Source organism: Haemorhous mexicanus, chromosome 4 (assembly GCF_027477595.1).
Source record: "Haemorhous mexicanus isolate bHaeMex1 chromosome 4, bHaeMex1.pri, whole genome shotgun sequence".
NCBI lineage: Eukaryota > Metazoa > Chordata > Aves > Passeriformes > Fringillidae > Haemorhous > Haemorhous mexicanus.
Genome location: NC_082344.1, coordinates 19,479,822 through 19,495,937, shown reverse-complemented (window position 1 = coordinate 19,495,937; position 16,116 = coordinate 19,479,822). Strand labels below are relative to the sequence as shown.

At 41.5% G+C, this 16,116-nt stretch overlaps 1 protein-coding gene across 7 annotated transcripts in view; it reads left to right on the top strand.

Annotated features, from left to right (window-relative positions):
* SMAD1 (SMAD family member 1) overlaps window positions 1-14,145 on the top strand; it is a 43,399-nt gene extending 29,254 nt beyond the window's left edge. For all 7 annotated transcript variants that reach the window (XM_059843974.1, XM_059843981.1, XM_059843977.1 and 4 more), the window contains 5 exons: window positions 3,196-3,453; window positions 6,029-6,145; window positions 8,957-9,178; window positions 11,143-11,399; window positions 12,752-14,145. In XM_059843974.1, the coding sequence (XP_059699957.1) occupies window positions 3,196-3,453; window positions 6,029-6,145; window positions 8,957-9,178; window positions 11,143-11,399; window positions 12,752-12,895 (998 nt within the window). In that variant the 3' untranslated portion in view covers window positions 12,896-14,145. The remainder of the gene's footprint in view (window positions 1-3,195; window positions 3,454-6,028; window positions 6,146-8,956; window positions 9,179-11,142; window positions 11,400-12,751) is intronic.
* The last annotated feature ends 1,971 nt before the right edge of the window (window positions 14,146-16,116 follow it).

Sequence of the window (16,116 nt, the reverse complement as noted above, 5' to 3'; positions counted from 1 at the left end):
TCCATGTGGCTGAGGTCTGCAACCTGACCAGAAGCTCAGCGCCTTACGCAGGGGCGAGGGGAGCAAGAAGGGTGTGTGTCCCCCTTTATGGTTTGAACTCCTGGCAGCCTTCCATGCTCCAAAGGGCCCAGTCCCTGCTCATGTCTTTACTCCTGAGTGAGCAGCACTCAAATTAACTCCTCTGTGGCTCCACTGGGAGCAGCTTCCCTGCAAAAAACTGGGAGCTGCAGAGAGATCAAGTTCTGGCAGTGAGTGACTTGGAGCTGGACTAATTATGGCACTGCAGGCTCTGTCCTACCTGATGCGGCCTTTCAGGGCTTTTATTCCTCATTGAAGGTTTTGTGTATGCAGGGAGGATGTGAATTAGGGGCAGCACTTAATATAAATTCTGCAGTGATATTTTTGAGACTATTTGTGTTGTATCAATACCAGTTGTATTCTTTTTCCCCCTTTTCCATGTGCAGTTTGAAGAAGTTGGCATTTATTCACTTCAGGTTGGCGGAGTTGGACAAAAAGCATGGGTTTGCATGAAGGTCACCTGGGAAAAGGAGACTTGTTTTTATCTCAAGTCCTTCTAAATTTTGCCAGTGGTTCTGCCCAACAGGAGAAAACATGTATATATACCTTGGGAAAATCTGGCACTGCATTAATTTAATTACAGAAAACATACAGAAAATATCCTGTTCTCCTGCTATTTTAAAATGCTGTAAATCATTTGGCTTCCTCTGATGTCATGTGTGTCATTGTTTAATGTGAGGTAGGGGATGGGAAAGGTAGGTGATGTACTTTCTGCACAAATTAACTCCATAAAAGTTAATGGTTTGACCTTCATCCACAGGAAAGGAAGAGATAGGAAAGCTGTGTTTTTAATGCTTAGAAAAGAAAGGAAGAATCATAAAGACAGGAAAGGGAAAATACATTTTAACACATGATCTCATTGTTAATTTTTTCACTGGTAATTTAATATCCCAGCAAATGTTGACTATGACAATTAAATAGTACTTGACCTAGCTGCAAAAGGACTGCTTGATTTAACAGAACAAGCTTAATTCTGAGAAACCCTAATATCCAGAGAGCTTGGCACTGACATGTTGAGGATGAGGGATTTGTGATGTCCACCTGAATGCTGAGTAACTTTTTTTATGACAGCCTTTTCCAGTGGCATGTCAGAATGGTTGTGTTGGAGCAAGAAACAGTCTGCACAGCTGGGGGAGATACAGCTTCTCCTGGGGTGTTTTGCAATTGAGAACTTCCACAGAATGATAAATAGATGTGTTTTGTTTCAGAAAACACCATAATTAGGAACTTTGTCTATGCCTTGTAAAGTGGAGTTGGGTTTTTTGACATCTAAACAAATCTACTTAAGGGTGACATCTGCCTCAAATATTTGAGATCTCTTGGAATCTCAGCAAAGTTTCTCTAAGAAATCGAGAGATCAGATTAAATGCTTAAAACCTGCTTCTGCTTGGGCAGCCTAAATTTCAGTAGTGAGGGTTTGGGGTTTTTTCAGTGTATGTTCAATGAAACTTTCTGGGATCAGACTGCTCCTGCATTAATGCCACTAGCAGGAAAAAACTGGAGCTTAATTACTCTCTTAGGCATATGCAAAAAAAAAAAAAAAAATCTGAGTAAGGGAAACCTACTTCTTTTCTTTCTAGTTAATCTGTGACTTTAGGAATAGACAGTATGTTTTTAGTGAGAGTGAGGGGGTTTTTTGACATTCATTTATATCCCTTTTAAGTGTGAACCTAGACCTCAGACCTGGTCTATGTGTCGAGTGATTATGCTGGTACTCTTGGACTCCGGGACACTAAAGTAAATACCTGAGCACTGTTTCTGTAATAGCAAAATGCTGGGAGAGATGCCCCAGTGTCCTGGAAGAACCTGTTTGTCATGTGAAGAAAATGTTGTTTGGTTTTTTGGTTTTTTTTTTGGCAATTAGTTTGTAATTCAGGCTTTTAATAAAGCAGCTGTCTCCAAAACACCTTTCTTAATCTGAATGATAGCTATGTCTGTGTAGGCTTGTTGACCACACATGCTCCTGTTCCTCTTCTGTGTGCCCAGGCGTTGAGGCCAGAGCAGGAGTCTCAAGGAGAGGGGGTGGTAGCCTTGGCTTGTTTTTTGTGGGTTTTGTTGGGTTTTTGGCACCCTCTCTTGAAGGCAGACTATCTGGGGGGGGTTTCTTCCAGTCCTGCTCAGACATGGAGTTGGGAAACAGCGGTTCCGAAGGGGGAAGACGTGAAGAGGACTTGATTTTTTTATTTCTCTTCCATTACATTGTGCATGGACCTCCCTCTCCCTGACCTTGTCTCTCCTCTCCTATCCATCACCCAAACATTTCTGTGGAAAGAAGAGCTTTTAATCCTTCGGTTAGCTTGGACTTTGCTGTGAGGCATTCAAAGATAGAAGCTGAGGGACTGGAAAAAGAATTGATTCTTTTATCTTAGTGTATCTGGTATCATGTTCATATTCCCAGTTTGAAAGAGACCTTTGTTTCACAGCTGAGAAGGCTTCAGAAGTGTGGTGAGACTCGTAGTTTCTGATGTTTCTCTGATCCCATAGTGGCACATAGTTGCAGCACAATTGCTGCTCAGTTGGTTTTTTTGAACTACATAATTTTGTTTAAATTGCACAGTTTGTAAACTGACTTGAAGAGTTAATAACTGTTTTAATAGAAACTTGTAAGAACATAGTCTAGGTTAAAAATAAAATTACAGCTGTTGGGACCAGACTGAGTTCAAGGCTTATTAGTATTGTCTTCAGAAAAAAAAAAAAAAAGGTGTTCTTATTAGCAAGGGTTTGGGTTACAGGCCATTAGGTGATTAGTCAGATGACAAGTGCAGCAGGAGGATCTGCATGTCAGCATTGTCAGGCTCTTCCCAGCACCTCTTCGTGCGAGTGAGACCGAAACACAGAACTGTGGTTTGTTCTTGGCTCCTCTTCGCTGGCCCTGTGTGAAAACAGGCTCCCATCTGGCAATCCAGGGAGCTGCGGGTTCGAGCTGTGCAGTATCCGGATGTGAGGGAAGGAAGGAAGGAGTTCTTGCTTGGACATGTGCTCCCAGCTTTGACTACCTTGTTTCTGAGGCATGTGCGGATATGCCGGGGCGGGGGAAGAACCTGGGCTTTTTTCCCCTGTACACCTTCAGGGCCGAGTCTCTAACGCTGTGGCTTTTCTCTCTTTGTCCCTTTGCAGTTCTTCCTCCGGTGCTGGTGCCGAGGCACAGCGAGTACAACCCCCAGCACAGCCTCCTGGCGCAGTTCCGCAACCTGGGACAGAACGAGCCCCACATGCCGCACAACGCCACCTTCCCGGACTCCTTCCAGCAGCCCAGCAGTCACCCCTTCCCCCACTCGCCCAGCAGCAGCTACCCTAACTCGCCTGGGAGCAGCAGCAGCACCTACCCACATTCTCCAGCCAGCTCAGACCCGGGAAGTCCTTTCCAGATGCCAGGTAGGGTCAGCTTCCCTTGAGAAGGGAGAAGGTGGTTGAGTATCACTGCTGTCATGGACTTTTTTGCTCAATAACACCAAATGATCAGCCAACACTTGTGTTTAATAGAAAGCTAACACTTGTAAGGTAATAAAGAGTACAGAATCTCTTTATCTGGTAATATTGAAGGCTTTAGAATTGTGCCTCTTTCAAACACGCTTCAAACATTACAGTAGAACTCTTGTGAGGTGTGGGGAGGGATCCAAAATGTTTTGGGGACCAGTTCAGCTGTTTAGCCCACAAAGTGTATTGTTCAATGCACCAGAAGTGTGGTGCTAGAGACAATCCTTGCTTATGATGATAAGTTCAGCACAAGGCTTTATTTCCTCAGAAAAGGGATATTTCTCAAGGTAATCACGTTATTGCTAAACTTGATAAACAATTTCTTCTCGTAGTGGTGTAATTCCAAGGAGCTTCAACTGAAAATCAGGCTCTTAAAATAACTCTTCAGGCTGTTTTACTACCTACAGTCAGAGAATAGCCTTCTTTTGTTGACTGGTGTCTGTAGGAAATTCCGTGCAGCTGCTGTTTTTTGCTCTTTACATGCAGCTGGATAAAAATACTGCAGAAGCAATCTGTGGTGCATTTCTTGATCTAAATGCTGGGAGAAGGATGCAGTACAAATGCTTACTGATGTTGTTTGCCTGTTTCCTTCAGGGGCTGAGGGGAGGGTATGTGTAAACAAAGCAGCAGATTTGTGAAAATCTGTTTCCTATGACATGAAATTAATATCCATAGATTTCTTCTCTTGCTAATTGTTACAAATTTTTCTCTGGTGAGTGAAAACTACTGAATTTGCTGGAAGGAAGGAAAGAGTTTGTATTGGCTTTTCTAAAAAATGTGAGAATTTGCTGTGAAACCAGCTGTCTTTTTTTTTTTTTTTTTTTTTTTTCATGATTGCTGTGGCTGGGGCTCTTCCAGCAGAGATAAAGACCTAACAAGGTCTTCCTGAATGCTGGCTTGTGGAAGTTCACTTGATCTTTGAAGGTCTGTTCTGTCCACATGCCCTTAATGTCTGCAGCTGCAGTGAAGAAATTGAGTTAGAGGGGAGGTCAGGATACTGATGTCCTTGATGCTTAGCCCTGGACAGTTGTCCATCTTGCACTAATGGGGAAAGAGGCTGACATCTGGAAAATACAAAAACAAAGGAGTAAAGCAGTTACCCTTGAAAGCTTTCTAGATACTGCTTAATTTGTTGCCCCTGGCCTTGGAATCTTGTGCATGACCAACATCATGTTTGCACACACATGAGCATTTAAGGCTTAGTAAAACATGGGACTCAAAATCCAGTGCAGTTTGTTAAGCTTTTAATGCAACCCTGTTGCCATCTCTGCCTTTCTCTGCTGCTTTCTCATCCTGAATGTGTTCAGGTTACAGAATTAGCCAGGCACCTGCCAGCATTAGATGTAAAATACAAAATACCTGCTAAACAATAAGTTAGTTAATAAATTTCATGAACATATGTTTTCTTAAAAAATACATTAAAAAAAATCCAAACAAAACTGCCACTCCACAAAAAATCCCCCCAAACTTACAGAGCATTCTCCTGCCTTTTGTTGATGCTAATTTGGTTTTCAGAGTTTTGGAATCCCCTGTGATTATTTGCTGTGGTAGTTTGCAATCCATACTCTCAGTAATGGAAATAAATGTGGGATGAGCAGCAGCAGAGACATCACAGTGGTAATCTAATCCCAGCTTTTGCAGCAAAAGCTTGCAGCAATCAGGCAAGGGTTTCTAGCTCTTGGATGTACCTCTGTGCAATTGATCTGGAGGAGAGTGTCCTCTGGTGTATTGGGGAATGGTGACACTGGCAACTTACTGCAGCTTGTAGGAAATCTTTTGGGAAGCTTTCCCAGGTGTGGAATAGGCAGCTGAAGGGCAATGCTGTCTGGGACACTTCAAACAGAGCTGACAGCTGTATGTTAATGAGTGTGGGCATGTGCATGGGCTCCTGTGCTGGTGATGCAGCCCTGAGTGGGACAGGATAGAAACACTGACAGAAATTCCAGACCCACAAGGCCACTTTTGTAGGATTTGGGCTCCTGAACACTTTCTGCTATTCCCAGTCTAGGGAAACAGAGCTAATACTTTGCACTGACAATGATAAGGCCCTGGATATAGCTGGGATGTTTAAATAATTTGCTGATATAATTGTGTTGGAAACAGAAAAGCTTCTGTTCACTTTTAACATATTCAGTATCTACTGCTGGCTGTGCCCTGAGACCTCTTTGTGCCCTGATGTTTGTATGGCACTTTCAGCCTGCAGAACTGTGGGTTGGAAACACAGCTGAGCTTTCTTTTGTGGCCTTATGTGGGGGTGAAGTGACTTGTTTTTATTGCAGTTGTGCTTAATATACACAGTGATTCTTTGCTTTCCTTATTCGAGGTCCATGATTGCTTTTTCAGATTTCTGGTGGGTGGAAGTTTATAGCTGAGTTAGGCTGGAAGCATTTCCAGGCTCAAACTGTTTATGTGGATATGTTGATGTGCTTTAAAGAGAGGAAAGGACTCATGTATCTGCCTTTTCTATATTTAGCTGATACTCCCCCGCCCACTTACCTGCCTCCGGAAGATCCGATGACACACGATACCTCGCAGCCCATGGATACCAACATGATGGCACCTGCAATTCCCCCTGACGTGCACAGAGGAGGTAAGAACGCCTCCTTCATGTTTTCTGCTTTGCTTCTTAAGAGTAAAGAACCTCCAGAACTTAGAAGTAATAACTGAGTTTTAATTTTGGATCAATGTTGTTCATGAAAATTTTTCTCTGCGGAAAAGAAAAAAAAAGGGACATGTAATTTTTCTTCTGTTGTTGTAAGGGATGAAATAGTAAAGCTGGAGATTATTTATAAATGTAAATATTTATTTAAGAGAGGAATTCATCCCATGACTCTTTAAAAATGTAGAATATATGGAGTTTATTACTTTCTTTCTCCCAGCCAACTCAAAGACCAAAGCAATTTTATGTTTTCTTTTGGGAACTTCCACTAATCTCTGAATGGAAAGAGCTCCTCTGAGGCTGCAGAATACAGAGTAATGTGCCTGAGGTGTGGCATTGCTACAGATTTTAAAATTCTGTATGAAATAAAGGCCTATTGCTTTCTGTACTGTGACCCAGACGTCTTTTTACACATTGCTTGTTAAAGCTGCAGCAGCGGCTGTGGCTGCTGAGCAAAGGGTTCGGTGCATTCATCATCACCTTGTGAGAAATGACCCCTTCAGAGAACATTTCAGCTTGCACACTTGTGGCCCATGCCAAGAAAGAGCAGCAAGCTGGATGCTGTGCCAGAACGATTATCAAGATCACAAGCATATGAACAATTGAACTGTTGTGTTTTGGATTTTTTGGTGTTGGTGGGGTTTTTTGGGTTCTGGGGTTGTTTTTTTTTTTTTTTTTTTTGGTACTTGTTTTGCTGCTAAGCTCAATGTCTTGTTTCAGGAAGTATATCTGCTCTCTTAGCACAATTTGGATGACTTTTGTGTTAGTCTATTTACACTCTGCTTGGAATGAGTTTTGCGTGTGATAAACTCAGTCTGTAGCACTTCCATTTTTTGCTGATCACACAGACTATACTTTGAGGGTATAAGTAGTTTGCAGGAATTTTGGGCCAGAAATTTACTGTCCCAAAATACATTTCTCAAACTTTATTCCTAACTGCAGAGCTGTGCATGTGTGTGTCTCTCCCAAAATGCATATCATAGAATTCCTCTAACACATGAGAGATGACAAAGAAAAGCGGGTTTGTATTGTTCTTCTTGCTCTTTATAATTCAGCCATTTCAAAATAGAAATTGTCTATTGATATTTTTCTCTTCTAGTAGTTTAGTACAATGGATTTTCCTCTCTGTCCCTTCATTAAAAAGAAAGACTTTTAGATACCTTCACATGTTTATTAATCACATATGTATGCTGTGATAGCACTACTTTTAAAAAATCTGCTGCAGGTTGAAGAAAAGTTTTTACGGTGAACTTACTGCATCATTTTTTGTTGCAAACTTTGTAGAAGCGTGTTCTTCATGGTGATTTGTTAGTCTTAAGAGATTTGATTGAACAAGCTGCATCCTGTCAATGAAGTTGGGTAATTTGCATTGTTGGCCCATGCTGGGAATAGAGACACTAAACGCACCTGCTCTGCATGACTTAAAGCAAATGTGAGGAAGTCAGTATGAAATCTGTGTGAGAGAGATATGATTAATTCTGTAAGAATGGCCAGCTGGCAAGATTTCTTCCTGACTTTGAGAACTGGGGCAAAGCTGCAGCTTTGATAATTGCTGGCATCTTTATGGGAATTAAAAATGTAGCAACCTCTTACTAATAATTAAAGACTGTTTTTTCTTCTTTTTTTTTTTCCTTTCAACAGTGAAAGGGATAGATGTGAAGGGATAGAAAGTGCCAGATTATCAGGAAAGATCAGCTTTTTACCAGTGTTTTTAAGCAAGTTATTAGCAATAAACGCTATTCTCAGTAGTTTTGCCACAGTGATGTAGGATGTGTTATCCTGCTCGTGATTATTTGCCACCTTTTGTATCTACTGTGTACTGCTGGTTTGTGGGGGACTTTGGTTTTTTGTTTTTGTAACAGAAACTCATAGTGGTGTGATCTGTGAACAGAGGAAAATGTGAACACTAATCTTAGTTGATTCATATCAGTAAAATCTTGGAGCTGGGAGAAGGAAACCTCTGGCCAGAAAAAACAAGTTTTCCCATATGACCAGTCTGATTTTCATTTTAGCACTTTGCCCTGTAGTGGGATCTGCAAAATTGGTGTTTCAGCAGCAAGTCCAACTTTTCTAGTCTTAGTAGTGAAATAGTGTCCTTCATTTAAAAGAAGGCACACATAAAGCAACCACAACCCCTCAGCAGCCTCCTTTTATTTGGGGCTGTGCTTCATGCATGTTCTGCAGGCAAACGTCAATCTTTCTTGGGTTCTTTGAAGTCTTCTACCGTTCTCCCAAAATTCCAGGAGAAAGATTTGGTCATGCTCTGAATGCTGAAAGATTGATCTGCTGATTGTATATTTAAGCTGCCTTGCTGTACTTCTTTGTAAAGTCAGAAATGGTCTTTGATGCAGTCGTGTGATGCTGTTTCTTCCTGTTGCAGTACAACTTTGCAGTAAGCAAACAGGTGACTTGAAGTTAGTTAGTAAAATGAACTGAAGTAGAAATCCGTCTACTGAGTAGGAAAGAAAGCTGAATTGTAGAGTTACAGCATTTCTCTGCTGTCTTGGCCTGCACTGTATCATGTAAGAAAATGGGGCAAGGATACTGGGGCACTGCTTGGGGTGTGCCCAGGAGCTTTCTATACTTTTCTGTTCATACCTTGTACCAGCCTTTGTCTCTTTTGAGTCTTGAGTTGAAATTATTTCACCCTATGCAGCCCAAATCTGCCGGTTAGGACTCTTTTCTCCTCAAGCCTGTGTTCCAGCACTGTTAGGCTGTAAGGTTTCCATTGTGGCTTTGCAGATGTCCAGGCCGTTGCTTACGAAGAGCCGAAGCACTGGTGCTCCATCGTCTACTACGAGCTGAACAACCGCGTCGGGGAGGCGTTCCACGCGTCCTCCACCAGCATCCTGGTGGATGGCTTCACTGACCCCTCCAACAACAAGAACAGGTTCTGCCTGGGGCTGCTCTCCAACGTCAACCGCAACTCCACCATTGAGAACACGAGGCGGCACATTGGCAAAGGTGAGTTTGGGATCTGGCCATCCATTCTGGGTGGGGGTGGTGGTTCCTGAGACGTGACAACCTGGGCCACTGCCCTCAAGAATAAACTGCTCTTCCCTAGCATGTGGGAGAGGTGCTTGTGTTGGTAAACATATAATTTTCTGGCCTAGTCTTTTAAACAAAGTATTGTTCCTACCTGGTTTGTAATTACAGGAAGCTTTTACCCTTAATCAATTTTTATTTGCCTGAAGGCTATCGAAATCTAAATTAGAGGTTAAGGCAGTTTGTCTAATGAAATGTCTTGATTTATCTTGATTATTGCTGTATATGGAAATCCAAATTGTGGTTCTTGGCACCAAATGTTCTAGCTAGCCTTAGTTTTAACAAATTAGCTATCCTAACATGTATTTTGGGAGATAACGTGCTAAAACAGTTTATTCCAAATGCATTTTTCACAGGCTGGTGACTCTTTCAGTGGAAATTTTGTGCTTCTCTTCTGTGTCTGTGACAGTCTTGCAAAAGAGAAAATCTTCACCTTTATACCTGACTATTTAATACAGTCCTCTTTTCTGAGAGCTCACCTGTAATGCAAATGGCAGGCAAAGCTGACATTGCCCCCTGCAGTGGGCCATTCCTGCTAGGCACATATTTTAGCTATTTACATTTTTAGTAAACTGTAAATTTTTTGAGACAGTTCAGCATGCCCACGCAGTGGGGTAGATGTGCCAGTTCATGAAGAGGAGAAAAAAACTGAAGCTGAAGAGAACTGTCAGATCCTCAAGTCTGAGCCCCCAGTCTGGAGAGCTTTTCTCTTAATGAGAACTTGTGCAGCTCTCAGTAGTGCACCACATTTGTGTTGTGCCACTCAAGTGTTAATACTTCTTCCTTCTTTTCCTCCCCATCCATCTTCCCAAGTATCAGGATATTTATTTAACACCTCATTCATTTTTCCTGTTAGGAGTAACCCAGCTGCAGGCAGAGTTCTGCTGAAGCACTTAACTGCGTGTGTACCAAAGCAGAGCGTGGGAGAGACAAGGATGCAGTTCAATAAGTAAAGGTGTACAAGTAATGGTGATGTGGAACTGTTAGTCTTTGAGAAAGGAGAAGTAAATCCCAAACTTGAAGACATAGCCATAAATGTTTTTGCAGATCAGGTGGGCGTATGTATCTACCCACACAGTCAGTGGCAAAATCTTACATGACAGAGCACAGTCAAGGCTTTCTTACTGGACTGCAGTCGAGTTTTCTAATTCTCTGTGTTCACCTCTGTGATTTGTGACATTGGGGGAGGTGAAAGGTTTAAGTAGCAAATAAACCATTTTTACACACAGAAGGTAAATTTTCTTGCTTTCTCAAAACGTTTAGAATTGATTCCTACTGACACAAAGGTTCTCTGTCTGTTACTTTTTTGGGGCTTTGCTGCTGTGGATGACAGGTGAAGGAGCAGGCACTAGGTGGGGAGAGGACTGTAAAATTGGTGTGTAGCCTCATTTTGGCAGATAGGTCTGAGAAATTCAAAGGCCTTTTTTTTTTGCCACTTAGCTTTCTGGAATTAAAGCTAGCTGACCCAACTCAGGCTACCCAAATTAGCATTCACGACTTTTCCAAAGAATTGAATTTGGGGCTGCTTTAGTATCTACAAATGATGCAGCAGGTTTCTGCTCTCTGCTTGCATTCCCAATTACTGCTTCACTTAAATATAATGAGAAAAAGTTCAAGTGGTCACGTTGTCCAATGGAAGGCATCAAAACTACTGTGCTTGCTAGTTTGGTGTTGTTGAATATACAACATGTTGATTCCCCATACATGCATACATGCATACTCTTCTTTCAGATTGCCTGCTGATGAAAGAGAAAAGTAGAATTGAAGACAGATGATACTCTGATATGTAATTAAGGTTTATCTCTTTGAACAGAAGCCTATCTCTGTGGAGACAGAGCATGAAAACAGACACAGAGTGTGAATTTGCCACCTTCTCCTCGCAGGTGTCCATCTCTACTATGTTGGAGGGGAGGTGTACGCTGAGTGTTTGAGTGACAGCAGCATCTTTGTGCAAAGTCGGAACTGCAACTACCACCACGGGTTCCATCCCACCACGGTCTGCAAAATCCCCAGTGGCTGCAGTCTGAAGATTTTCAATAATCAAGAGTTTGCTCAGCTCCTGGCTCAGTCTGTGAACCATGGCTTTGAGACAGTGTATGAGCTTACTAAGATGTGCACTCTCCGGATGAGTTTTGTAAAGGTATGTGGGCAATTTGCTTGAGATTATTTTGTAAGCAAAGTAAACTATTTTTTCTTAGTGCAGTGATTTTGAATGGTCCAGTAAGTCCCTTCATCAGCCCATTTTAAGTATGGAATTGCTCGTTAAGTCTAAGACAGATCTTAGTGAAATGAAGTATTTGTGGACAAAAAACCATCTGACCCACATACTTAGAAAGCTTGAGGTGACTTACAGAAGATGTTTCTTCACATAAGTCCTCTATGTCTTGACCAGCAACTCCCAAATTATGAGCTTCAGTCATTATTTAGAATAATATGCCATACCCTTCTATTCCAGGAAGGCATGCAAGGTCAGGATTTGTGATGTAGCTGTTGTGTGTCAGCATAGGTACTGATATGAAAGGTCTGGTCCTTAAATGAAAGTAATCAAATGAAGATGGTGATATGCTGCCGTCCTCTCCATGATGGGAGGAGGAGAACTTTCAGATGTGTTAAGACAGGGGTTCCTAAAATGGAATAGTCTGTTTACAGCTCTGCATCCATTGCCTAAGCAGTCAAACAGGAACTCTTGTGTATTGGAAGCTGCACTACACAGTGTTCAGAGCTGCTGGGAGCTGGGAAATCCCTTCATTAGGGATTAAATTAATACAGAGCAGAGCAAACTGTACCTGCAGATGTCATAGTCTGCTCTTCAGACCTGCCGCAAAAAAGGTTCGCTTACAAAAACAATTTTGAATGCTTTTAAATATCTCTTCATATCTTTGGTAATTACTGTAACAGAATTAGGTATGAGCTGAAACAAAACCTGTCTTAAGTAGAGAAACAGCCTGATGGGGATGACCATGCCCTCTTTCTCCAAGGAGGAATGCTTCTGACTTACTGCTCCATTTATCATCCCCATCCTGAGAGTGATACTTTGGTTCTTGTTAGACAGATGCCTCACCTCCATTTCCACATCAGTCTTATCACTTAATCTTTTAAGTTTTTGATCTGCTTGGCAGCATTTCCACCCAATTTGTTCTATTTTCAGTCTTGGCAGAGAAGATTTGAATATCCCCCTCTTCAGAGGCTTTATAGGGACCTCAGGCAGCTGGCAGTGATGTATGGGGAAATTTTGCACGGCTACAGGTTTTGTCTTCAAAGACTTCCATTTGAAGAGATCTGAAATGATACTTTTCCACATTTATGATTTTTTTAGCTTCTGATTTGTTTGTTGAAATGTAATAATAGTTGGTGGGTGCTATGGGTGCTGTGCCACCCTGCTGATAATGACTGTTGAAAGCTATTTTGGTAAGAAGTATGCTTTTCACACATTTAGTATTATAATATAAGGTGATTTGTTTTTTCTTTCCCCACTTATGATTCTGTTTCCAGGGTTGGGGAGCTGAATATCATCGCCAGGATGTAACGAGCACTCCATGCTGGATAGAGATACATCTCCATGGTCCCCTTCAGTGGCTGGATAAAGTACTTACTCAGATGGGCTCTCCTCATAATCCTATTTCTTCAGTGTCTTAAAAGGTCCCAAGCTCCTGCATTTTGGAAACAGTTGAGCCTTGCATGTACTTGAAAGATGTATGAGTCAGACACACGTTTTTATTTCCCACCCCCCCCCTCCCCTCAGCTGGCAACAGCTGAAAAAGAGCCATGAAAACACTTGACTTCTGTGACCAACTGCTGGGTTCAGAAAACAAAGATAAATAAACCCCTTTGACATACTGTTGGTATAAAGAATTTTAGTTTACATTGTAATGTACTGTTGTGGAGTTGATTTACAGGGCTTAGTACAAGAGGGACAACAGAGCCAAAGCCAAACTCAGTGTGCTGGACAGAGTTCCCGAAGGATTTTCCTGCAGCCGTCACTCTTAAGGTTCTCCTTCCTTACATTCAGCACTCACTGGTTTCCCCCACGTCCCCTGGAGCTGAGAGTGGATGTTGGCCAAGTCTGCTTTCTGCAGCTTCTCTTCAGTACTTCTTGGAAACATTACACTGTTCTCTTTAAAAGTAAAAGAAAGCATAAGGTTTAATCTCAGTAACTGTGTGCTATCTCTGAAATTGTGTCCTGACCATACTGCTGTAAGAATGTTAGGTATGTTCTTTTGCTAAATGTATGTATGGTGTATTTGAAAGTTTAGAAATTAATTAGATTTAGACCATAAAGGAATTAGGAATATTTGAATGGGGGGAGGTGGGAGTGGGAGGGGAAAATGACAGCTGAAATGTAGAATATATTGTAAACATAGCGTGTTAGTTTAAACTGAGGTCTGAATTTTGTTGTGTATTTTGTTTTCATAGTGGCTTCATCTTGTTAGTTCTGACTATTTTTGCCTCTTCCTTTTCCCCCAAAGCAATTGTGCAGCTTCTTTTACCCATGAAGAGGACAAAATTATTAATTACTGCAGTTTGAAGGCTGTAGCTCTATGTATTTCAAGACAAATTTGTACAGAGTGCTCTCTAACTATTGAGCAGTTTTATACAGTTTATGTAACTAAAGTAGGCTTTTAATTTTGTGAGAGAATCTTGTTTTGCCAAACCTATTAACTGTTAATTGTCTGGAGGACTTCAGTATCCCTCTGGGGGCTCTATTTCAAACTTAAAAAAAAGATATATATTTTTAATTTTTTTTGCTTGGTTTATTTTCTTCTCTTTTCTCTTTTATATTCATGTAAGCTGTAGTACTTTCAAGTACTTTTATTCCAAAACTAGTGGGTCCTCTTTACTGGAAATTTTGAATAAAACCTGTTGTTACTGCTTACATTTGATTAAAACCTTGTCTTGTCCACTTCTTAGCAGACTCTTAAAAAACCTGATAAAGGTGTGGTCTTGGAGGAGGAACAACTAGAAATGAAGATGTGCTGAGCTTAGATGTAATGATTAGTACAGGTTTGTAGCCCTGCTAAACTCAGGAGCAAGGGGAGGCTAAGCAGCAGAGCTCATTGTGTGTTCAGCCAGATACAGAATTAATCTGTTTGTCTCTGTAATGAGTAATTGAGTGATAGCCCTTTTTGGAGTATGAGTCAATGCCACCTTTCTCTCTTCTTTTTCCCCCCTTTTTTTGGTGTTTTTGTTAAAGTTCATTCCACAGCTTGGCTCAGTATATACATTTTTTTAAATTAAAAAATTTAAAATTCTCTCCTTGCTCAGGGGAAAAACAATCCATAATTTACAATTTCCCTATTGAGAAGAACCTGCTGCTTTTACATTCCAATAATAGGTTTTTTGGTTTCTCTTCAGATTCAGTTTGACATATCTTTTTCATAAAGAAAGGATCATAGCACAAATGTAAGTCTTAAAATTAAATAAAATCTAGAGATGACCAAAAAGTGGAAGAATGCTGTTTGCTGCTCAGGCACTGTCTTTGTTTTTGATATCTTCAGCCCCTGCTACATAAACTCCCAGCTGTTCCCAACAGTTTCATTGCTTTTTATGGCATGCAGCTGTGAGGTAGTGACTTCTTTTTTAATTAGTGCTGTAACCATCCATCATGCAAGTCTTAAGGAGTGTTTCTACTTGGATGTTTTCCTATTTGGATGATCCTGTGCAAGTTTTGATACACTTTGAAAAAACGTTGGAGTAAGAAAAGACAGTTTTATGTTGTGACTGCTTTGAATGTTGCTGTCTTTTATGTTTTGGGCTGTAATGCCTCTCTGTTTTTCCTAAATAGGGGTTAAAATTAAAAAACAGTAGCTCTGCAGTGCCTCAGAAACTTTCAGCAGTAATCTGAATTAAGTGGGACATGCAGGATCCCAGTTTTTCTCAGTTCCTTCTGTTGTCAATTTTTTTATAATACTGTTGAAGCGCTGGGTACATAATACTTTCATTATCTGTCATCCAGCTTTTTGCTTGTGGTGTGGAGATATTAGGTACAAGGAAAAAGTGTACCTTCATATGATGGCACAGAGTATCTCAGGTGCACTTCATTAAATAAGATGAGTGGATTGCAGTAGTACCTGCAATTCTCAGGTGGTTTAGTCTGGGTTCATTTTTTTCCACAGTATTGGTATGGGTCTGGTTTGGATATGTGCTGGAGACAGTGTTGATAACACAGGGATGTTTTCCTCGCTGCTGAGCAGGGCTTGCACAGATCCTGGGCTTTTTCTGCCTCCCACCCATGAAGAGACTGGGGGTGCACAAGGGGTTGGGAGGGGACACAGCTGGGACAGCCAACCCCAGCTGACCCAACATACACCCTGTGACTATGGAGTCATGCTCAGCATGGGAAATGAGAAGAAGGAAGGAAGGAGGGGTGTTTGGAGTGATGGAGTTGTCTTCCCAAGTTACAGTTATGTGTGACGGTGCCCGGATTTCCTGGAGATGGCTGAACACCTGCCTGCTTATGGGAAGTGGTGAATGAATTCCTTGTTTTGCTTTGCTTGTGTGTGCAACTTTTGCTTTGCTTATTAAATTGTCTTTATCTCAACCCACAAGTGTTCTTACTTTCACACTTTCCATTTTCTCCTCCATCCCACCTGGGGTGAGTGAAGGAGCAGCCACTGAGTGGTGATTAGTTACCAGCTGGGGCTAATCCACAGGAGACTATCAGCCAGAAACAGAGGAGGTAGGACAGAACTTACCTGGGAAGAAGCAACTGCTGGCTTCAGGCTGCTGTGAAAATTTTTGGAGTATTTTGAAGAAGTCTTCCTTCTGATTTGCCCTGCTTTGGACAGTTGGAGTCAGAAAGCTTTTAAAGGCAAATGACGAGAATGAAAGGAAAAAGAGTTTCTTGCTGACCTCTCACA